At 39.5% G+C, this 24,421-nt stretch overlaps 1 protein-coding gene across 2 annotated transcripts; it reads left to right on the top strand.

Annotated features, from left to right (window-relative positions):
- Nucleotides 1–210: 210 nt before the first annotated feature.
- Nucleotides 211–22,520, top strand: LOC101604227 (vomeronasal type-2 receptor 1-like). 2 transcript variants are annotated; one of them, XM_045130219.1, is made up of 6 exons: nucleotides 211–443; nucleotides 6,949–7,240; nucleotides 9,502–10,368; nucleotides 16,941–17,171; nucleotides 18,492–18,615; nucleotides 21,538–22,520. In XM_045130219.1, the coding sequence occupies exons 1-6, from the start codon at nucleotides 211–213 to the stop codon at nucleotides 22,518–22,520; spliced, it is 2,730 nt and encodes a 909-aa protein (XP_044986154.1). The 2 variants fall into 2 exon arrangements, with proteins under 2 accessions (XP_044986154.1, XP_004652156.2); XM_004652099.2 differs by having other exon boundaries at nucleotides 9,502–10,372; nucleotides 16,945–17,171.
- The last annotated feature ends 1,901 nt before the right edge of the window (nucleotides 22,521–24,421 follow it).

Below are 24,421 nucleotides of genomic sequence, written 5' to 3'. Positions count from 1 at the left end.
AAGCATTAAAGGATTACTCAGCTCCTAGTCCAGATCCATAAATTGCAAGTGATTGTGAAGTCTGTGATTGATTGAGACATGAAAATTATGTAGCAAGTAGCAGCAAGCCAAGTCTACTGGGTTGAGGCTTACACAACACACTCAAACACTACGTCAAGGTGCTTCCTTAAAACGTTTGTAATTTCAACACTAGTCATTTTCCTTATTAAAATGGCCAGCATAAAGAAATGTTTGGCTCTAGGAATTTTTGCATTTTTATGGACTAAATTGGGTGCTCAAGAGAAATCAGAGGGCTCGTGCAAGTTGCTGCGTAAATTTAATTTAACTGGACTTGTAGAAGCCAAAAACCATTCAATGGTTATCGGAGGACTGTTTCCTATTCACTCCAGGACAATCCCAACAAATGATTCTGATGAAGAGCAAGTATCAGCCAAATGTGAAGGGTAAGCCATTGTTTACTATATTTGCATATCAATTGTAGATGGTAGAGGAGGAGTGGTGAGCAAAGGGTCTATGTTTCTAGCTGTACCCTGTGGGCCAGCATCTTCGAAGATCTTGTTGGGTACGTAGAATCAGTTTCTGCATTCCTGATCTGCTGAGCCAGAACCTACACTCTGACAAGGCCTTCTGTTGATTCATGTTCTCATTAAGGTTTGAGAAGCACTGATGCAGAATTACATAGGCTTGCAGCTTCATTGTCAGTTGTTATGGACTAAAACTCTCCTCAAGTGAAAGTATTCACTATGGGAACGCTGATTTATTTTTGAGCTAATGTTTGTGGAAAGACTCTATCAGCTGATGGAAGGCCTCTGTCTCCATTGCTTTCTCCTCTGAGAAATGAGATTCATGCCTAACCTAAATTCCAAACTTGCTAGCAATCCATTGTAAGAAAAGCAAAAGCAAAGATGGAATAAGACCTCTCTCTCTCTCTCTCTCTCTCTCTCACACACACACACACACACACACACACAGAGAGAGAGAGAGAGAGAAAGAGGGAGACTTTAGATATGAAGGGACATCCAGAATTTAAAAGAAAGCAAAACAATTGCCCACATTTCTATTTCCACTACAAAACAGATTCTTTCATTTTTCTATATTTTTTCTTGACCCTTTTTTGAATATATTTTGAATAGCGGTACTATAGTACAAATACCATCTTATATTGAATATTTTATAATATAGTAAGCATTTCCATATTCATGTGTAGTTAATATAATTGTAAATACAAAATGTAAGCACCTAAACAGTTTCTCATGAAAGATTTGCAATGAACCCTTCTTACCACTTTCCCCATTGTTCTAATCTTATTTAATTTTATTTATTTATTTATTTGAGAGCAACAGAGAAAGAAAGAGGCAGAGAGAGAGAATGGGCATGCCAGTGGCCTCCAGCCACTGCAAATGAACTCCAGATGCATACACCCCCTTGTGCATCTGGCTAATGTGGGTTCTGGGGAATCAAGCCTTGAACCACGGTCTCTTCAACAAACCAACAACCCTTCAGAACATGTTTTCTCCATTCATTCAAAGTCCCTAGTGACATATGACTTTCTTTCTCTCCTCCTTACCTTGATGTATTTTCTTCTGAACATGAATTATAATTATAGATATCATTTAAATGTATTAAAATACTTATGTTAGCAGTGCATAAAAGCATTATATGGTACCAGGGTCTTCTAATAAATAAGGAAAACATGTTTTGAAGGGTTATTAAGTACCTGTTTTGTGGTGAGAAGTGTGCCTAAGAACTTTTTAGTTGTTCTAATATTTTAATTTATTTGTTTGAGAGGCAGACAGAAAAAGAGGGAGTGTATGGATGTGCCAGAGCCTCCTGCCAATGCAAACAAACTGCAGATACATGTGTCATGTTGTGTGTCTGGCTTTACAAGTGTACTGGGGAATCAAACCCAGGCTGTCAGGCTTTGCAAGCAAGTGCCTTTAACTGCTAAGCCATTTCACCACAGCTCAAGAATACTTTTGGAAAGAAAAAAAAAAAGAATACTTTTGGAAAAGAGACAATTAGCAATTGAAATGAATTATAGTTTATAGCAAAAATGTTAATAGGACCTCATAGAATTTTCTGATTAAATTAATGAAATTACAAAGAGCTGATAAGCATTTTTAGCAAATACTTGCTTATCTAATGTAACTTAAAACAATTTTGTTTCATAAGGCATATATATTAACTTATTACACATATGTGCAATTATAGTTTGATACATACCTTATATGTATAGCAAGTTATATCTATCAGTTAATAAATGTTCATTTTTATTGAAACTTTAAAAAAAACTCTATAGGGCAAGAACATACTCAGAATGTTGCTTCTCAAGATAACCAATCAGGGCTGGAGATGTGGCTTAGCGGATAGGTGCTTGCCTGTGAAGCCTAAGGATCACAGTTCAAGGCTCGATTCCCCAGGACCCATGTAAGCCAGATGCACAAGGGGGCGCACGTGTCTGGAATTCATTTGCAGTGGCTGGAAGCCCTGGTGTGCCCACCCCTGTGGGGTGGTAGAAGAGCTTTTATCTATGTACCAAGTGTGGTTAGGATCAGGGAGGGGAGAGAGTATAATCATGGGGTTGAGAAGGTAAGTACTTTTAAAGTCTCTGGACAGGAATGTGTAAGTTGTTTAAGAAAAGGTAGAAAGGTAGCTGGGTTAGGTGGGGGCTAAGAGTTTGAAGTAATGTTTGGGTTGTCTAGAAAGGTAACATGAAAGAAAAAGTTGAAGTTTGGATGGGGTTAGGGTTTAAGTAGTCTCCATTTGAACCCAGGGTTTTCATTATCATTTTAGGCCTTGAAGGGCAATCCAGGCGACCCAAGTAGATGAAGTTGGATTGTCACAGAAACATCTGAGTATAGTCTAACTGTAGAAAGAGGCTACAAGGTTAAGATTGTAGGCTTGATCATCATGAAAATCTCGAAAACTATAAAGTTGTGTGGTTTATATCTGTTTTTGTTATAGGGAGCACGTACTTTGGGCTGTATTTTTCTATTGAGTGTTTAAAACCAAGTAAGCGGCCAAAGTTTAATTTTATATTGCAAGTTTGAAGGTCAGTTGTGGCTCATTAAGGGCCACTTTTAGAGACCTGGGAGGAGCTCTATGACTTTTTTCAGCATTTGTGTCATCTGCTGGGATGAGTCAGGGCCCAGCTGACCATGTGACTTCCCTTCCCCTGGAAGCATTAATGGATGTTCCCTCTGTTCTGACTCTCCTTCTGCAGACTAGATAGTGTTTGGAATCCAATTTTTTAGGTCTCCATGTCTTCTCTGATTAAGAAGATAGGTGATTTACCAAGAGCTTTAGTAGCCTCTAGTGAAAGAAGTATACCATTTTGTCTCTTGAGTACTTTTGACCTGGAGGGGCTGGAACCAAAATATTGGGTACCCTTTTAACCCCAAAGTCCTCATTGGTTCTGGCCACTACATCTGGTTGTTAAGCATCCAGGAGAAAGAAAGGGAATACAGAGTATGTTTGTATCTTTTGTCTTTAACAAAACAAATCTAGTTAAAACATAGTATTAAAAAATCTTGACATGGGCTGAAGAGATTGCTTAGTGGTTAAGCGCTTGCCTGTGAAGCCTAAGGACCCCGGTTCGAGGCTCAACTCCCCAAGACCCACGTTAGCCAGATGCACAAGGGGGCGCACGTGTCTGGAGCTTGTTTGCAGTGGCTGGAAGCCCTGGCATGCCCATTCTCTCTCTGTTTATCTCTTTTCTTTATCTCTTTCTCTCTGTGTGCTTGCAAATAAGTAAAATAAAATTTTAAAAAAATCTTAACATTTTGTTGTAATATTTAACTTATGTTGTCTGATGACATGGTAAGCCATATCTGAAAGATAGCAAACATATACATATTAATATTTGTAAGCACAGACAAAACATGTTAACAATCCTGGAGACAATTTTTATTAACAAAAATGTAAATATTTACTCTGACTTTTATTTTTGGTGAGAGCCAGTTTTGTTTTTACATTGGAGACAAGTATTATTAACTTAATTAAACATTCAAAGGGAATTTTTATAACTGTCACCATGGGCAAAACAATGTCAGTGAATCAAATTTTAGACTTTACAACCTGTTAATTTGAGACTTTCTTATCCTATGAAACAAATTTTAAAAGTATGGATTTGTAAATGTAGGTGAAACTTGATAACTTGCGCTAGAGATAATAGGACATACTTGGAAACTGACAGAGAAACAAATGGCAAGTCTGAACTACATTTATGATATAACAAATTAAGATTATCTGTTTCTAGTGAATTTACACAATTGATAAATTGATAAAGAATCAAAAGACAAATATATGAACTATATTTATGATATAACAAGATTATCTATTCATAGTGATCTTCTTACACAAGAGAGAAATTGAGGGATAATTAAATTATATGGTGCTTGTCATTTTGCCATTTCTATCCAGAGGCAATAGGCCAATGTGCCTAAGGACAAGGTGTGGATGACACAAATATTTCAAAACATTGAGCAAACCTACCAGTTCCTAGGTGTCTGGCTTTTAGTCTTTACCTGGTAGACTTTAAGATGTAACTTGTTTTTTGAGTCTGTGTGTCTGGCTGTGGCATGGAGTCTGTCACCATGCTGTTGTTGTTTGCCATCTAGTATGGGAAACAGCCTTATTGTGTTTATGTATCCCATACATAGCATATCTCCATATGTAGAGTCTCATCAGTATGACTGCTCATGTTGTTTGAATCTGTCTCAAAGCATTACTGCAGACACAAAACAGTGCCGCCAGAATCTGCATTTTCCACAGATTAGCACTGGTCATTAGTATCTGAAATTTAGGTTAATGTTCAATCTCATATTCATGCACAATAATTTAGAGTTTGAAATAGTTGTTTATTTAGTTTTATTAATTATTGTTGTCTTATCTAATTGGCTAGAATAATCTGGTGAATAGGGCAAGCAGAGCAGAGAGAAGGACAGGCATGTAGAGTGGAAGATATTTGAATATAGGAAATCCCAAACCAATTGTCAGTGCGGTGGTGAGTTCATTTAAATCAGTAAGAATTTGGAAATCAAAAGATATGGATCTATTGTCTAATTTATATTTAGGCCAGGCCGTGTTGTAATAAAAGATTAAACAGTGAGGTTTGATATTATCTTGGAGCCTTAGTTTCTTTAAGCTTTGAAGTAGACAAGCGTGGGTGAGGGGTGATAAGAAGTGACAGGGACAGTTTTGGAAATTTTATTTCCCATTTCAGATGAGAGGGAGAAGGAAAGGATACAGGAGGAGACTGATAAAGAAGAGAAGGAGAAAAGTAAGATGTGTTCATGAAAGAGTAATTATTATCTTGAACAATTAGATCTCAGGGCCGGGGAAAGGGGGCGTGCACAGACCACAGCTGTTTGGAAGATTAAGCTCAGTTTGCCAGGAGTGTGTAAATTACAGTGGCTCAGTGCTTAATGCTTGAGGCAGGGTGCAGCGGCAGCCAACACAGCTGAGGCAGGTCCCCTAAGCGCTGAGAGTGGCTGAGAAAATCCGGCAGACAGAACAAAAAAGGGAGGGAGGGGGAGACAGAGGGAAGAAACGAGTTGGTCCCTCTTTGAACATGGCCCATCAAGTCTGACAGTGGGAGGAGCAGAAACTGTCCTAGAAAAAAAAGAAAGAAAGAAAGGAGTTGTGTTTGGTTGATCAAGTATGATAGGCTGTGGGAGGAGGGGCAAGGAGCTGCTTTCTCCTCTCCTGGCAGAGTTTGGGAATGAGAGTCCCTAAGCCAGCAAACCAAGCCAAAAGGCACAGCTCAGGGTTCAGTGGGCCTGACAAAGAGAGTCCTGAGGTGTTGAGAGTACATCTTTCTCAAGACCTGGGGAGCACAGAAATGGGCGAGGGGTGTTTCCTGACATACCGGTAAGGCTTAAATGAGAGCAAGGGAGGGAGACCTCTGAGAGCAAGAGTAGGCCAACCCAAGGGTGAGATGCACTCCCCAAGGGGAAAAAGGGCGAGGGAATATTTAGAGGACGGAAGGAGAGAGTATGCCTCTGAGAGAATGAGAGCAGGCCAGTGGGAAAGGGTGAGAGAAGGTTTAGAGGAGAGAGAGAAGAGTGAGAGAAAGAGATGGAGGGAGAGTACTTCTGAGAGCAAGCCAATTTATGGAAGACACTTACCAAGGTTTAGGGGATGAGGAAAGAGGACTAAAGCTGAATTGTGGAGGGTGGGAGTGCCTTCACCTGGAAGATGGTCTGGGGATTCAAAAGGGTCAGTGGCAGCTTGGTGGTCTGGTCAGGGAAAAGGAGGTCTGGCCGCTCAAGAGGGCATCCGGGACCCTTCTATCCAAGTCAAGGCACCAGATGACCAAAGACCACGCAGGACCACTCTGAGGCAGGGAAAAAGCTCTTTACTGTGGCCCAAGCTGCAGGGCTGTCTCACAGGAAGAGAGAAGGAGAAAGAGAAAGAGAGAGAACAGTCAGTGTGACTCTGGATAGTTTGTGGTTTTATAGAGTTTTTCCTTTTGGGAGGGGGACACGGAAGACAGGATGGGGAATGCAAAGAGCAGCAGGGCCCAAATGGAGATAGTGAAAGGGACAGAGGTCAAATGGCAGAAGAGGAGGTGTCACCAAGAGAAGATCCAGCCTGTCTCTGAGATAAGATCAGCAGGAAACTATGGCTGAGGGCATTGTCAAATCAGGGGAGTGGGAGTAGGCAATATAAACATCTAAAAATGCACCAATCAGGCTGCTGTTGTTCTCTTCCTTCATTTCCCAAGACTTTGGGAACTTTGGGGACTTTTGGACTCTTGTCCTATCTAACACATGTGCCTCTTGCAAGATTCTGACACCATTTATGAGAAATTAACATACTTGGTCAATCAAAATACTTGCTACTGTTTTGGTAAAGTGCTGTCACCACTCATTCCACCTGAAAACTCCTTTTCCCTGCAAAGACACTCACAACTACCAATGCCTCATAGAACTGTTTCCTTTGCAGGTTTAACTTTCGCGGTTTCCGCTGGATGAAAACCATGATCCACACGCTCAAGGAGATTAATGAGAGGAAGGATATTTTGCCCAACCACACTCTGGGCTATCAGATCTTTGACACTTGTTTTTCCATCTCCAAGGCAATGGAGTCAGCTTTGGTATTCCTTACAGGGCAGGAAGAAAACAGGCCTAATTTCAGAAACAGCACTGGAAAATATCTGGCAGGAGTTATTGGATCAGGAGGATCATCCTTAACAGTTGCTGCTTCAAGAATTCTAGGGTTATATTATTTACCTCAGGTATCTCAGAATATTGTGCTGGATACTAATTTATAAGTACAAATGGGTGTGTGGAAATTGCTGCAAATATTGAGCTCAGGAGAGGCTGGGCTAAGCTGTAGGAGTAAACAGGGAGGATGGAGGTGGTGTTGCTTCTTGGTTACAGTCAGTCACACCTCAGCAAGTGTGAATTCAGGCTTATTTAGAGGTAACTTGAAACTCTTGTCTCCTTGGACTTCTTGATGTAGCTGGCTGAGCCAGTAGTGTGGATGGTGACATCTCTCTGGTCAAAATAACTTTGCAGCATGTGTAAAGCAAATACTGGTTGATTAATCAGTAGCTGGAACAAAGCACAGATTTTTATTTTTGTCTTTATTAATGCCCATCATTCATGATCTTAATTGTTGCACTCATGTACTAAAATTAGCCTGTGAATTTCACAACATGGATTCTTTCAGTTTGGAAATGCTAACTGTACAGATTATTTTAAATTCATAGAGAGTGACACATTTTAAAATAAAAATAGGTGTTATGAAAAATACTCTTAACATTTTATTTTAGTGAGAATAAAATTTTAGGAAAATATAAATAAAACTGTAATGCTAAGGATAGATTGTTCAAGTATCAGGATTTATTAAGGTGAATGATACAGATTATTTATGGTACTGAAGTAATTGTGTATCACTTAAATAAGATCTCCCTTCTTCCCTTCATTTTTTTATTTTCCTTTTTTTTTTCCTTCCTTCCTGGTGTTGTGGATTAAATCCAGTCTTGCACATGCTAGACCAATGGTCTGCCACTTAACCACAGCCTCTGTCCTACATAGTATCTCTTGTAAAGCTCCAAAGGCATATATAGGAAGAACAGGCAAGTATTACTGAGAAATAGAACTAAAAAGAAAGGTTGAATGAGTCACTGGAGACCTTAGGTATGGGTTTCATACAGATCATCCAATCTGCTTCTGTTGTGAGCTCTATGTTCTACCAATCACCAAAGGGAGTTCAAAAATGTGCTAAAAACCTCTACCTAGACAGATTTTTCTCCCTTACATCCTTTAGTAAATCTGAAATATGAAAAGATGCTGCTTTACACTTTCATTATTTATTATTTAATTGTTAAATTGAAAACCTTTAAAATCTGATCACCATTACCCTAAGTTCCTAATGGAGAAACCAAGGTTGAGAAATTCAAGTAACAAGATTTTATATTGATAATAGGTTTAGCAACATTAGAAATCAGGTATTTTTGCTTCTTAGACAAGATTCTTTTCCTACCTACACAATGCTGCTGCCTATGTGGTTCTAAAGAAGAATGTAAATATTAGCTGATGGAAAAATAGGACATAAGGCCAAGAGAAGAAGAAAGGCTAATCTGGCATTTGTGAAAGAATTGATGGTTCTGAAGCTATTGAATTATAATATAGAATATCATATGGAGGTGGTATGTTAGTAACATGTGATAGGATAAAGTAGAGGTGACATGTTCTTAAATAGAGAGTGATATAGAAGGTAAGCTTACTATAGAATTGTAGTCACATGGTCACCTGATCTCCATTCTTAGATTATGAAAAGCTATAAGAATACTGTAGGGATGACTAAGTGAGACAAAAGTACATCTTTACTTATCTATGTATGTACATACAAAATGAGAGTGTCTAGTTACTTCGTTTGAGGACATTGTTTAAACCTGAGGTTGGAGTAGCACCTTCAATTACCTACCTGTCTCTAGCAAAATTTTAGGATCTCTGTTGTAGTCTCTAAAACCATTGCCAAGGTTTAATCCAATGAGAAAATACAAAAATTCTGGCAGAGGAAACAATGAAAGAGAAGGTGAGAGAAAAGAACAATAGTAATTGTGTATGTTTATACAGTGAGGCACACTAGAATATGATCAAGAGAACTGAGGCTACCAAATGGATTGGGAGTTGACTCATTTTGTGATCTTCATGCATGAGATGCCAGAGAGCCTAGAACATCACCCTGTCTTCAGGAAGCATGAAAGGAATTTAATGACCTCTTGCTTGTACTGTGATTCTACCTGTGAAAAGTAGTATATTGAGTGCCATCATGTTAATAATTGGTTGCCTTAACTCCCTTTGAATGGAGTACAAAGATGGTTGATAAGGCCAACCAAAGTATTCCCAGTAGAAGGAGGAGTAGATAGTCCTTGTCTATAGAAGGATATGAGATAAAGAAATGCTCAGTTTCCTCCCTCACTATAAATATATTCTGAAACCACATTATTTAATATCTGACACTTGCTGTGAATATTTTCGATTGCAGGTGGGCTATACTTCCTCCTGCTCAATTCTTAGTGACAAATTCCAGTTCACATCTTTTGTTCGCACAGTAGCCAGTGATAAAATCCAGTCCGAGGCCATGGTAAATCTTATCAAGCACTTTGGTTGGGTCTGGGTAGGTGCTATTGCAGCTGATGACGATTATGGAAAATATGGAGTAAAAGCTTTCAAGGAAAAAATGGAGAGTGCCAACCTCTGCATCGCGTTCTCTGAAACCATTCCCAAAGTCTACTCTAATGAGAAGATGCAAAAGGCTGTTAATGCCATAAGGAGCTCCACTGCCAAAGTCATCGTGTTGTATGCCTCTGATCTTGACCTCAGTCCTTTTGTGCTGGAAATGGTTCACCACAACATAACTGGCAGAACATGGATAGCAAGCGAAGCATGGATTACCTCAGCCCTCATTGCAAGGCCTGAGTATTTCCCATATTTTGGTGGAAGTATTGGATTTGCCATACCAAGAGCTGATATACCAGGATTAAAGGAATTTCTTTATGATATCCATCCTAGCAAGGATCCAAACGATGTCTTGACCATTGAGTTCTGGCAAACTGCTTTTAATTGCACCTGGCCCAATAGTAGTGTTCCATACAACATTGACCATAGAATAAATATGACTGGTAAAGAAGACAGGCTGAATTCCATGTCTGATAAGCTCTGTACTGGAGAGGAGAAGTTGGAAGATCTTGAAAATACCTATCTGGATGTGTCTCAGCTGAGAATCACAAACAATGTGAAACAAGCTGTTTACGTCATGGCTTATGCCCTGGATCGTCTGGATAGATGTGAATATGTCAAAGGGCCCTTTAAAGGTGATTGTTTGCATATACCTGACTTTGAGCCCCAGATGGTAAGTTGTTGTATCTCATGATATAATGTTATATAATAATAATATAATAATATAATATAATAATATTACCAGTATCTGTGTTATTAAAACTACTGGTTTGTCTCTGCACTTAATAGCTACAGTTTCTTCAGATCAGTAATGTTTTACCTGTGCTGCCAAAATGTGTATTTTCAGTCCCTATTTGTTAACAGAATTATCAGATTTGTTGTGAATGAGGGAACCCCTCACTCATAAAAATGCCTCACACAAGATAGTGGGTGTTTTCTTTACATAAATGAAATTTAAGGGGCCAGAGAGATGGCTTAGCAGTTAAGCACTTGTCTATGAAGCCTAAGGACCCTGGCTCGAGGCTCAATTCCCCAGGACCCATGTTAGCCAGATGCACAAGGGGGCGCATGCATCTGGAGTTCGTTTGCAGTGACTGGAGGCCCTGGCTCGCCCATTCTCTCTCTTTCTCTATCTGCCTCTTTGTCTATATGTCTGTTGCTCTCAAATAAATAAATAAAAATAACCAAAAAAATTAAAGTAAGAGCCGGGCGTGGTGGCGCACGCCTTTAATCCCAGCACTCGGGAGGCAAAGGTAGGAGGATCGCCATGAGTTCAAGGCCACCCTGCGACTACAGAGTTAATTCCAGGTCAGCCTGGACCAGAGTGAGACCCTACCTCGAAAAACCAAAAAAAAAAAAAAAAAATTAAAGTAAGGACTCTGGGACTAAAATAGTGACTTACAGACTCAGATTTCTTCTGTTTTGACTGTTCATCACCTATAATATGGGACTTCACCTTGTAATCAAAAATGGCTACTTGGAGCTGGGTGTGGTGGCACATGCCTTTAATCCCAGCACTTGGGAGGCAGATGTAGGAGGATGGTTGAGAGTTCAAGGCCACCCTGAGACTACATGAATTCCAGGTCAGCCTGAGCCAGAGTGAGACCCCTCGAAAAACCAAAAAAAAAAAAAAAAAAAGCTACTTGGGCTTTGAACATATTCACATTTTGAGCAATAAAAAGGAAAAAAGACAAAGACATATGTGTATCTGTAAAGTAAGTGTCAGTAATCACTGTGGAGTCATGAATGTATCACTTAGTTCATATAAGGAGAACAGTGGCCCAAAGTATGCTTTTTCATCTGGTAGCTCCCACGTTCTTTCTGCCCCCTCTTCTGCAATGTTCCTTGAGCCTTGGAAAGTATGATAGAAATTTCCTTTAGTTTTGGGCTTTCAACAGCCTCTTGTTTTCTGCTTTGATGAGTGTTGAGTCTCCTCAATGTCTACCACCATCTCCACAGAGAAAGTTCTATGACTAGCAATGAGATCAACACTCAATTTGTCCTGCTACCTCTTCTGCAATGTTCCCTGAGCCCTGGAAAGTGTGATAGAAATGACTTGTCCAGGGCTAATTATTGGATGTTTCTCTTCTTGTCATTTTGATGAATCTTGGGTCTCCCTGGCATTTAACACCATCTGTACAAAGAAGGTTCTCTAATACACACACTTAGAAGGCTTTTTTTGTGAGTATAACATTTATGTATATCTAAAGAGCACTGGAAGCTTTCCTCTGGAGTCTATGACTTTCCAAACCATAGGCTTTTGACTCCATTCTCAATTCCAGGCATGAATTCCCTCCCATTGATCAGGGTCTCATGTTCAGAGATCAGTTGATTACCCCCATAACTTATGTTAACTCCCATAACCATGGGTGCATCTTGTCTGGGTGGTTGATTTTGTAACTTGAAGAATCCACTGCTTGTTCAGTCTATAGATGACTTTTCCCCCAGCAGTTCATAGTAACTTCCCAGCACTATGACAAACTTCTGGCAGACAAATGGCTCCCTCTCAATTGCAGCTTGACTTCTCAGGGCCCCACAATCACAGCTTATGGTGTTTTCAGCAATAGAGTTCTACTATCTAGTTCTGATGGGTAACCAAATACTTTGGCAATGGCCTGCATTGCTTTGGGGGCCTTATGGGCTCCCTGACAAATCACTCACTATGAGGTAAGGAGTGGCCTATCTCTGGCTCTGGGATTTACCTGAAAAAAAAAAAAAGGCTTTACCTCAGCAGGGCACTTCTGCTCAAACTCTATCTATCTATCTATCTATCTATCTATCTATCTATCTATCTATCTATCTATCTATGTGTGTGTGTGCTTTCATTAGATAACAAATTAGGTTATTATGTTACATATTCATATTATCTTTAATTTTGGATATCCCTCTTCATCCTCTCCCTCCCTTTCTTCTGTTGTCCCTTGGGTCCTTCAACAGCTATATTCTTTTCCTCCACTTGCCTAAGATCACCTCCCTCAGTCCCTCCACACTGCTGTCTCAAATCTTCATTCTAGCTTCCTGATCGCTGGTATGGACACAAACAAATCTAGTTATTCCAAGCTAGGATCCACATATGAGAGAGAACATGCTGCATTTTCTTTCTGGTTCTGAGTTAACTCATTCGGTACAATTTGCATTGGCTCTTGTATACTTTTCATGTAGTTCTATAATTTCTGATATTGTCTTCACTTTCTGAAACCCCATGACATTATAGGCTCATCTTATATATTTTCTGTTCAATCTCCATGGAGACTAGTTTCTCCACAGGGTCCTATTTCCAGTTATTAGTGAATGGAATTTAGAAGCAAGCAAGATCTGAGTGGTAGGTGTTCATTGGTACAAAGAAGGTTGTGTTAAGTAAAAGATGCGAAATTAAGCTATATTTTAGTTGTCAAGGAAGAATTTCTTCATTTTAAAAGAAGTCCTTTGCATACATTTTTGTAATATAAAGACTTCTGTCATATGGTAAATAATATTCTTTTGTTTTGTTTTGTTTTGTTTTTGAGGTAGGGTCTCACTCTTAGCCCAGGCTGACCTGGAATTCACTATATAGTCACATGGTGGCCTCAAACTCATGGCAATCTTCCTACCTCTGCCTCCCAAGTGCTAGGATTAAAGGTATGCACTACCACACTTGTCCATAAATAATATTCTTTAACATAATATTTGAAAATAGTAAATTTAAACTTGTCCAAAGAGAAATAATAACTAAAGGTAAAAGAAGCTTTTAAGTACAGTTCAAGGTGAAAGGAGGAAAGATAGTCCATACCAAGGTTCATTCTCCTTATGCAGACCCACATGTCAGCAAGACAAAACCATAAAAAGGAGGACCTCACAGTTAATATAGAAACTTAAGAAATTCTGACAAATGTTCTCTCTATTTATCCTGGAACTCAGGATCCTCCTGCATTAGCCTCTTGAGTGCTAGGATTACAGTCATGCACCACCATGCCCATTTAAAACTTTAAAATTCCTTTTTAAAAAATATTTTTGTTTATTTATTTGAGAGAGAGAGAGAGAAGGAGGCAGAAACAGGGGGAGAGAGTAAGAGAAAGAGAGAATGGGAATGCCAGCGTATCAGCCACTGCAAACAAACTCCAGATGCATGCACCACCTTGTGCATCTGGCTAACATGGGTCCTGGGGAATTGAACCTGAGTCCTTTGCAGAGAAGTGCCTTAACTGCTAAGCCATCTCTCCAGCCCTTACATTTCTTTCTTTCTTTCTTTTTTTTTCCTTTTTGGTTTTTCGAGGTAGGGTCTCTAGCCCAGGTTGACCTGGAATTTACTTTGTATTCTCAAATTGGCCTCAATCTCATGGTGATTCTCCTACCTCTGCCTCCTGAGTGTTGGGATTAAAGACATACGCCACCATGCCAGGCTTAAATTCCTTTTTAATTAACATATTACTTACACACAATAATGTATTTAATTATGACAGTTTCAATTTATAATGTATTCTGATAATATTCATTCCTTATTACTCTCTTACTCTCTTTTCACTACAGTTGATCCTTTTTCTCTTCCCAGCTTGTCTCCTTTATAATTCATTAATTAATTAATTTTGTGAGCCAGTGAGATTAATTACAATTATTTACAATTGCATGGGTGAGGGATTATTTACATGAGCACAGAAGACTTATCTTTGGCTATACCATTGAGATAAATGTCTCTCTCTCCTTCCCTTCCTCCCTCCCTCAGCAACTATTGACTGCCTATAGATTCTTAGCGAGGGGTAGGGCCTCATGAACCCTTCTCCTCTAAAAACCATTAAATGCCTCTAAATCTCCAGGATATGGTGGAGCCTAATAAGCTCCTCCTGAAATTCTGATGAAATATTAAAGGACCCAATCTTAGGCAGGTCATGTGTAGATAACCTACAGCTACTGAGAATTCGAGAGTAGATAGCAGCCATATCAAGTCTAGGAGATAGTGTTCTACATTTCACTCCTACCCCTGGCTCATACCTTCTTTTGGCCCCCTCTCATGTTCCCTAAGATTTGAAAGGAGTGATATCAGTTTCCCATTTAGTGCTAAGTATTGACCAGTCACTTATTCTTAGCACTTTGACCAGTTACGACTCTCTTGAGTAACTACTGCTCACTGCAAAAAAAGAAGCTTCTCTGAACAAACCTATGACTATAATAGATTTAGAAGGCAATCTGAAAGGCATTATCATATCCATTCTGTGAAACAATAGCAGTAGCTTCCCCACTAAGGCCTACAACCTCCCTAGCATTGGGCTTTTGGCCAGATTTACAGTACCAGGCATGCATTCCCTCCTGTAGGGTGGGTCTCAAATCCAATTACAAAGTGGTTACCCTTGTAACAGCCATGCCACTATTGCACCAATGGGCAGGCACATCTTGCCTAACATGTAAATAGTATAACATGTAGAGTCAACATCTGAGAAACACTGTTCTCCACCAGCAGCCTAAACAATACTTTCTGAAATTATGACAACTATCCACCAAGTAGGAAGCTTATAGCTCAGTTCAGCTTGATTTCTCTATGTCCTGCAACTGAAGCTTATAATGTCATCAATAGTAGGATCTTACCATATAGTTCTGGTGGGCACCAACAGCAGTAGCAATAGCCTATATTGTTTTGGGGGCCTAAGAGGCCTCCCTGGCCAGCAATTTATAGGGAAGTAGCCCTCTCCTGGACTTGATAATAAACACCACTCTTTTGTAAGCTCTGTTGTCTCTTTGGATTGAGACAAGTAGATAGTAAAAGAAGCACAGAATGGATAAGATGGCAGGTGACCAGAAGTGGTTCTAGAGGTGATAGTGCCTGTCACATTTCTTTGGTATATTCACTTAATGAAGGTTTTGGGGTATATAACTTTAACCTCCAAGGCAAAGGTATGGAGGAATAATTGTTGGGGGGTTGGCAGAGAAAAAAAAATAATGCTTACTAACTATATGCCATGTTCCAAGGTCATGTGCCAAGAGGACTTCAGATCATCAGATAGGCTTTTCCTACCAGGTTGTGCAGCCTTACTTGTCTGTGGAGGATTGCTGACTACACTAGGTTCTTCAGTCTGAAAATATGAGTGCAGTCTGTGGTGTGGATGAAAGCCAAAGTCTTTCCCTATGCACCCTATGCACAGGGTTACATTTACACTGAAGAAATCATGCTCCTGCCTAGCTAAAATTGATGGGATGAGGCAAGAGTTACAGTGGACTTGGTTTCTCAAATGACTCCTGCTATTGTCAATAGCCTGTGCTGTAGGCACTGTTGTGCCCTAGGCATTGCTTCTATACACTCTCTTCCCTGAAGCACTGTGGAACCTAAATACACAGAGGTTTAGAATTTGCTTTTCAGGCAAATTCCTGCTAATCTTCTCTTAAGCCTGGTTCAGGTGACTGCTTCCTGGGAAATCAAAATTTTTCAATTTTCCTAAGGAAGTTAGCCATTGCCTCACCTAAGCCATTTAACATTCTTTCCATATATCAACATGGACTATATTGTATTTGACTGTTAATGCCTGTTTGTCTAGTGAGCTTTGCAAAGATGGGAAATAATCACTTTCACCTTCACATCCCTAGAATCTGATACCCAGGGAAAAGAGAGGTGTGGGGTATGGATTATGCTGATAAGTGCCAATAATCCAGAAATGAGGTTAAAATATTTTCCTTTCCTTTGATAGAGATATTAAGCCTATGTGGCATGACTATGCAGTATAAACCAGTGATGTTCTAATAAAAGCATACAATTTTTAAAAATTTTTTATGAGAGAGAGAATTAACACACCAGGGCCTCCAGCCCCTGCAATCAAACTCCACATGCACATGTGTGACTTTGTGCATGTAGCACCTTGTGCAGCTGGCTTACATGGGATCTGGGGAGTTGAACATGGGTCCTTAGGCTTCTCAGGTGCACCTTAACTGCTAAACCATCTCTCTAGCCCCAGAGTGTACAATTTTAATATCTTCCAAGTTAAAATAAAATTTTCTAGTGGCCAAATTTAAGGAGAAATGAAAAATAAGGTTTAATCATGTCTAAAATACTATATAATGTATTTTCTTAATATTTGACTTATTTGTTAGACAAAGAGGAAGATGAGAGAGATAGAGAGAATGGGCATGCCAGGGCCTCCAGCCACTGCAAACAAACTTGTGCCACCTTATGCATCTGGCTTTAAGTGGGTTCTGGGAAATCAAACCTGTGTCCTTTGGCTTTGCTATTAAGTGCCTTAACCACTAAGCAACCTTTGCAGCTCCTTTTTTTCTTTTACTTTCTAGCTAGTGCCATATTTGAAGAATGCAGCATTTCCAACCCATGATGGAAATAAAATAGAGCTTGATGACAGTGGAGATGTGAAAATTGGACACTATGATATCCTCAATTGGCAACTAGATGACAAAGGAGAAATTACCTTTGTCAATGTTGGAAAATATACATTTGAAAGTTCCAATTTTGAACTCATTCTCAAAAAGAATTCCACAATATTTTGGAACACTGAATCTTCAAGGGTTAGTTGCTCTGACATATTTTTTTTTGTCTGTATAAAGAGGGAAAGGTACATTTTATGTTATTTCAGGTATCAATGGAATATTAAATATCTAGAGTTGTTCCAAAGTTCTACATCAATTTTATTTTATTTTTCTTTTAGGTAGAGTTCCACTCTAGTCCAGGCTGACCTGGAATTCACTATGTAGTTTCAGGGTTACATGCATCACTAGGCTATGAAAGTATGTTGCTCTTTAAAGAAAATATTCCTTTTTTATGTTTTTTCGAGGTAGGGTCTTGCTCTAGCCCAGGCTGACCTAGAATTCACTATGTAATCTCAGAGTGGCCTCGAACTCACAGTGATCTTCCTACCTCTGCCTCCCAAGTGCTAGAATTAAAGGTGTGTGCCACCCTACCTGCCTAAAGAATATGTTCCTTGAAATTAAGATGTAAATTGTTTGCAAATATTATATTTATCATGGATTTCAAAGTGCACATCTATGTAGAAAATAAAAATACCAAGCAAGAGGCCAGGGGATGATGGTTCAGTCAGTAAAGTACTTGCCATAAAGCATGAGGACATGTTTAGATTCCCAGCACCTGTATAAGTGCCAGCTGGTGCATCTGTAACTTGTAACCCCAGAACTTTAGAGACATAGACAAGGGATCCCTGGGAGAAGCAGGCTAGCTATATTAGTTGAATCAGTGAACACTGGGTTCAAGTGAGACACCCTACCTCAGACTTTATCCATGTGTATCCACATACACATGTGACCATATGCATATGAACATACACACACACACACACACACACACACACACACACACACCAATCACACAAACAAAAAAATACAAAAGAAGGCCTTTGTTAGTACACAAAGTTTTTAAACAAGAAAATATGCCCAGAATATCCCTTTTCACATTTTCTTTTTGCCTCCCTACTATTCATGACAAATCTTTGATGAATGCTGTTAGGATACCTTTACTGAGAAGAAATATTTTCAGGCTTTCAGTATGATTATTGGGGTCCCATGTCCCCCCCAAACCATAACAGACTTGTCAAATTGTGCCACCCCTAGAGGCTCATGGGAAAGGATCCTGGTGTGGGTCCCTACAAACAGAATGAACTAGCTTTACAATGAATGTAGCTTCTCTGGAATCAACAAGACTGCCCTGTAGTTAAAGTTCTCACTGGACTTTCCATATCATTCTGCCTTTACCCTTCATCATTGTCCAGGAATAGTGGGTTAAACTCTCTTTAAATAGGAAATACAAATGAGAAACCTTCACAAGTAGGTGAGACTTTAGGCTTTGTTATATCTACTGTGTTTGTCTTTTTCTAGAGTCCCCTGTCTGTATGTACCCATGTGTGTCCTCCTGGAACCCGGAAGGGGATTCGTCATGGGGAACCTATATGCTGCTTTGATTGTATCCCATGTGCAGACGGATATGTGTCAGAGAAACCAGGTAGGGATGATTATTTTCTCATGGATATTAAAATTCAGTTAGAAGGCTGAAGAGATGACTTAGCAGTTAAGGCACTTGCCTGAGAAGCCTAAGAACTCCTGTTCAAATCCTTCAGACACTATGTATAGCCAAATGCAACAGTGAGGCAAGCATGCAAAGCCAGGTATTCCCACAAAGGGCACATGCATCTGGAGTTAGTTCACAGTGGCTGAAGGGCCCTGGCACACCCAGTCCCTCTCTTTCTCTCTCTCTGTCTCAAAAAAAAATAATAAATTTTTAATTCAATTAGATTAAATACCTGTAGGCAAAGAGGTTCTTAGAAACCATTACAAAAACTATAGCTACATGAGACCCTCATAATAGGAGAAAAAGATGATATCAAAATGAAAGAAAGACTAATTGAGAGGAGAGGGAATATGATGGAGGGTGGATTTGTGAGAGGGAAAGTGGAGGGAGGGAATTATCATGGTTTCTTGTTTATAGTTATGGAAGCTGCCAATAAAAAGATTTTAAAAAGTGTAAACAGGGCTGGAGGGATGGATTAGCAATTAAGGTGCTTGCCTGCACAGCTGAAGGACCCATGTTCAATTCCCCAGGGCCCACATAAACCAGATGCACAAAGTGGCACATGCATCTGGAGGTCATTTGCAACAGCTAGAGGCCCTGGAGCACCCATTCTCTCCCTCTCTCTCTCTCTCAAATAAAAATATAAAATAACAAAATTCAAAAAGTGTAAGCACCGGGTGTGATGGCACATGCCTTTAATCCCAGCACTTGGGAGGCAGAAGTAGGAGGATCACCATGAGTTTGAGGCCACCCTGAGACTACATAGTTAATTCCAGGTCAGCCTGGGCCAGAGTGAAACCCTACCTTGAAAAAAAAAAAGTGTAAGCAACATGTAATGAAAATCAAGTATGTCTATAAAATTATTGACTATTCTGTGCAGTACAAATTGAAATCTAGTATTTGTTTTCAATTCTAAAGTGGCTACAGTGTGGAAAGCCCTATAACCATGAAGATAATGAGACAAATACAAAAAATACATAAATTGTGATATGAATAAATTCATAAGGATTTCACATTATGTGATCTGAAATAGACTAAACATTAGTTATGCTCATAACTGGGAAAAGGTGACTTATGGTTCTATTTTACTGAAATATCTCTGTGTAGAACTATTGGATCTGGGATTTCATCAAATTGGCTTAAGATGTTAAATACTCAAAGTCTGTAGCACCCATGACTTGTGTAGCTGCTCCTACAGGACTCTTCATTATAGCCTGCCAGAGTGCTGCTCTCCATGAGCTAAATTGTAGTATGTTCCCTGGCCTCAGTTCTCTGAAACATGGTGAAATGGGTTTACCTCTACTTCTTCTTTCTGTACAAGATGACACATTTAGACTTCTCTTTTGTCAGGTGACCTTTAAGAACAATCCACTTAAAAAAAAAAAAAAAGAAAAGAAAGAAAGAAAAACTGTTGGGCACAGTGGTGCATGCCCTTAATCTCATCACTCCTGTGGCAGAAGTAGGAAGGTCACCACAAGTTTGAGGCCACCCTGAGACTACATAATGAATTATTCCATGTCATTTTTGAGCTAGAGTGAGATCCTACCTTGAAAAAACAAAGCCTATAAAATGGTCCCAAAAGAAAATAAAATGACACTATGACCTGAACAACTCTCTGGCATCAAGTGTTCCAATCTCTGCATAGAATTCTAGACAAAGAAGTCCAGCTCAACAGAAGGATTAGAAGAAAATTCTAATCTTACCTGAAACATTGAAGGAATATCCAAGAGGTAAATTTTGTCATAAATTTATCTCCAATAGCATTTTTTTAGGCAAGCCTAACAGACTGGCTTTTTTTTTTTTTTTTAATTTATTTAGCGACAGACACAGAGAGAAAGACAGATAAAGGGAGAGAGAGAGAATGGGTGCACCAGGGCTTCCAGCCTCTGCAAACGAACTCCAGACGCGTGCACCCCCTTGTGCATCTGGCTAACGTGGGACCTGGGGAACCGAGCCTTGAACTGGGGTCCTTAGGCTTCACAGGCAAGAGCTTAAGCGCCAAGCCATCTCTCCAGCCCCCCCCCTTTTTTAATGAGAAAGAGAGAGAAATAAAAGAGAGGGAGAGAATTGGCACACCATAGCCTCCAACCACTGTAATGGAACTCCAGATGCATGTGCCACCTAGTGCACTTGTGAGACCTTGCACACTTAGGTCATCTTGTACGTCTGGCTTATATGGGAACTGGAGAATCGAACATGAGCCCTTAGGCTTAGCAGACAAGTATCTTAACTGCTAAGCCATCTCACTAGCCCTCCAATACCATTTTTGTATATGCAAATAATTTCCCTTAGAGCCTCCATCCAGACACCTCAAACCTTTCTTAGTCTCAGGGAACATGGTTATTGATTTTGTTTCCCTTCTTATTCTCAGTTCTTACTGCCTATCCCTCAAATCTGCATCTGGAAGCATGAAAATGCAAATTTTTAAGGGAAAATGCAAATTTGAGAGGATTTTTTTTCTGGAAGACTGAAAACACTAAAGATTATCTGCCTTATCATGGTCACAATCCCCTTAATTTTTCACCTTGGTAGCTGCAATTTTCTCATTTTTGGATTGTTCTGGGGTTTGTAAGAAAACACACCTCTATCCTGGATAGATAGTTGAAGAAGAAAGAAACATTTTGCTGGAAAAAGACCAATGAAGGAAAAACTGAAATTGAGGAGAAAGAATAAATTCCTAAAATTGAAAATAGCTGTCATACTATGGTGCTATCTGTACACTTGAAGGTCATGTTATCATTTCTATTATATGGAGTATACAGAACAGATTTCTAGTTCTTTGCTCAAAGGTGTTTGACTAGTATGGGCTATTGATAGTTAAAAGGGATACCTGCATGCTCTATTCTTTTTCAACAGGTCAAAGAGAGTGTGATCAGTGTGGCGAAGACTACTGGTCTAATGCACAAAAGAGCAAGTGTGTGCTGAAGGAGGTGGAATTCCTTGCTTACGAAGAGGCCCTGGGGTTCACCCTTGTTATCCTCTCCATCATTGGGGCCCTTGTGGTGTTGGCAGTAACGGTAGTGTATGTGATTTACAGGCACACTCCACTGGTGAATGCCAATGACAGGGTGCTGAGCTTTCTCATCCAGATGTCTCTTGTCATCACAATGCTGTCATCTATGCTGTTCATTGGCAAACCGTACAACTGGTCCTGCATGGCCCGCCAGGTCACTCTGGCACTGGGATTCACTCTTTGCCTGTCTTCCATTCTTGGAAAGACAATTTCACTGTTTTTTGCCTACAGGATTTCTGTATCCAAAACCAGATTTACATCCATGCACCCCCTTTTCCGAAAAGTCATTGTGCTAATCTCTGTTCTGGCTCAGGTTGGCATATGTGTGGCTTACTTGGTGTTGGAGCCACCATGGGTATACAAGAACATGGAATCTCAAAACATAAAGATTATTTTTGAGTGCAATGAAGGTTCTATAGAGTTCTTGTGCATTATATTTGGGGTTGATGTTTTCCTGGCCTTACTGTGCTTTCTTACAACCTTTGTGGCTCGCCAGTTGCCAGATAATTATTATGAAGGAAAATGCATCACTTTTGGGATGCTGGTCTTTTTCATTGTCTGGATCTCATTTGTCCCTGCTTATCTCAGCACCAAAGGCAAATTCAAAGTGGCTGTGGAAATATTTGCCATTTTGGCATCCAGCTATGGTTTGTTAGGCTGTGTATTTGCTCCCAAGTGCTTCATTATTTTGCTGAGGCCAAAGAGGAACACTGAAGAAACTGTTGGTGGAAGAGTCCCCACTGTTGACAGGAGCATTCAGCTGACTTCAGCTTCTGTGAGCAGTGAGCTTAACAACACCACTGTGTCCACTGTCCTGGATGACTAGAGCTATATTTTACAAGTGTCCTTCAGAGCTGTAATGGTGACAGGGCTCAACATTTGGACTTTACTTGTTTCTGAAGCAGCTTTCTGACACTTGGGGAAGGGTTAAGTCTTGGGTTCTGGCAGGATGTGTTTAGCCTGGGCTTGTAAACCTCTTGCTATTGAAATTGAAAACTATTGCATTCAAACATTGGCATTTTAGAGTAGAGAATATGATAGACACAAGTTATCTAAAATGAGAGCAAAATGGATCTTGAATGTATTTTTTCTTAAATAATGACTATCTGATGTAAATTTCTACACTTAAACAAAATGATGTAGCAAGAACCAAGAGATATTTTGCTTTACATCCAATCCATGTTTCTTTGAAATAAATAGATTTTCTCTTCCAGATAAGAAATATAGCTTATATACCTTCCCTTGGAGCAGGAGTTTCAAAGAATTCTTGAAAGATAATATTTTTTAAAGGATTCTGGCATATAAACCATGTGGACAGAATTGTGATATTGACAACACTGAGTTTCTTCTTAAGTTCTTAATGGAAATGTCAACATTTTCTGAGGAAAGGCTCCTATCACCTTCCCTAGGCCTTCGTGGAGGAGAATAAGTGCAAAGTATGTAAGTTGCAAAACTTTCCTCTGAGAAATAAAAACAAAGATAACTAAGATGTCAATAGAAAGTTATGTTGAATCTATAGTAAAGATATTGAGGGTTGGAGAGATGGCTTAGCGGTTAAGTCACTTGCCTGTGAAGCCTGAGGTCTCATGTTTGACTCTCCAGGTCCCACATAAACCAGACACAATGACACAAGTGCTCAAGGTTGCACTTGTGCACAAGGGGGTGCTCACATCTGGAGTTTGATTACAGTGGCTGGAGGCCTTGGAGTGCCAACTCATTCTCTCTCTCTCTCTCTCTCTCTCTCTCTCTCTCTCTCTCTCTCTCTCTGTGTGTGTGTGTGTGTGTGTGTGTGTGTGTGTGTGTGTGTCTTTACCCCCTCTTTAAAAAGGCCAGTCTGCTGGGTGTAGTGGTACATGCCTTTAATCCCAGCACTTGGGAGGCAGAGGTAGGAGGATCACCGTGAGTTCAAGGCCACCCTGAGACTACATAGTGAGTTTTAGGTCAGCCTGAGCTGACCAAAAAAAAAAAAAAAAAAAAAAAAAAAAAAAAGATTGATTATAGTGAAAGACACAATTTCCCTAAAGCAGGAAATATAATGCAGGGGTTTTTGATAAATTCAATGATAGATATTTGCCTTGTAGATATGCAGTTAATTTAAATTGAACTCCTTTCTGGAAAGGTTATAAAAATGTGTTAAATCTCCTACCCATAAAACTTTACAAGTAGTCTAAATGTATTTATGTGCATATGAGTGAAATATGTCAAAAATTAAAATAATAGAAATGCTGGTAACCTAAAACTGCATGTGTATTTTTGATTCCAGAAAGCCAAAACCATCAGAAAGTGTTCTTCTTTAAGAGAGTTTAATCATGTTTGTGAATCTCAATTAACCAAATTAGGTGGACATTCATGTAGGCATATCAGAGCAAAAAATAGAACCAGGATGCCTAATCTTGGCAGAATAAGTCAGAAATTTATTTACTGAATTTTAAAGAATAAGCATTCCAAATCACATACAAGAAATGAGCCTCCTAAAATTTAATAAGCTAATATCCAGTTAGCAAATTCAAAAATTGTCAGATTCATTGAAAGGAAAATGCATGGTTATTTTCTGAACAAATAAATAAATATTTACCTGTCCATCTTTCAATGCTCCGAAATACTTTGCCCCACAGCCCTTATAATCACTAGATGAATTCTGTGTGTGAAGGTGGGGAAACTGCTTTCTTTGATTATTCATTCATTGATTCCATTTGTTTATCTATTTGGCCCTTCTTTCACATGGTC

This window comes from Jaculus jaculus, chromosome 11 (genome assembly GCF_020740685.1).
Source record: "Jaculus jaculus isolate mJacJac1 chromosome 11, mJacJac1.mat.Y.cur, whole genome shotgun sequence".
NCBI lineage: Eukaryota > Metazoa > Chordata > Mammalia > Rodentia > Dipodidae > Jaculus > Jaculus jaculus.
The sequence above is the reverse complement of the archived record's forward strand: the minus strand, read 5'-3'. Positions and strand labels throughout refer to the sequence as shown.

Coding starts and splice junctions, on each gene's coding strand:
- LOC101604227 (XM_045130219.1), top strand. CDS start 211: ATGGCCAGCATAAAGAAATGTTTGGCTCTAGGAATTTTTGCATTTTTA. Junction 10,369..16,940: donor CTGACTTTGAGCCCCAGATG/GTAAGTTGTTGT, acceptor TTTACTTTCTAG/CTAGTGCCATATTTGAAGAA. Junction 17,172..18,491: donor GGAACACTGAATCTTCAAGG/GTTAGTTGCTCT, acceptor GTCTTTTTCTAG/AGTCCCCTGTCTGTATGTAC.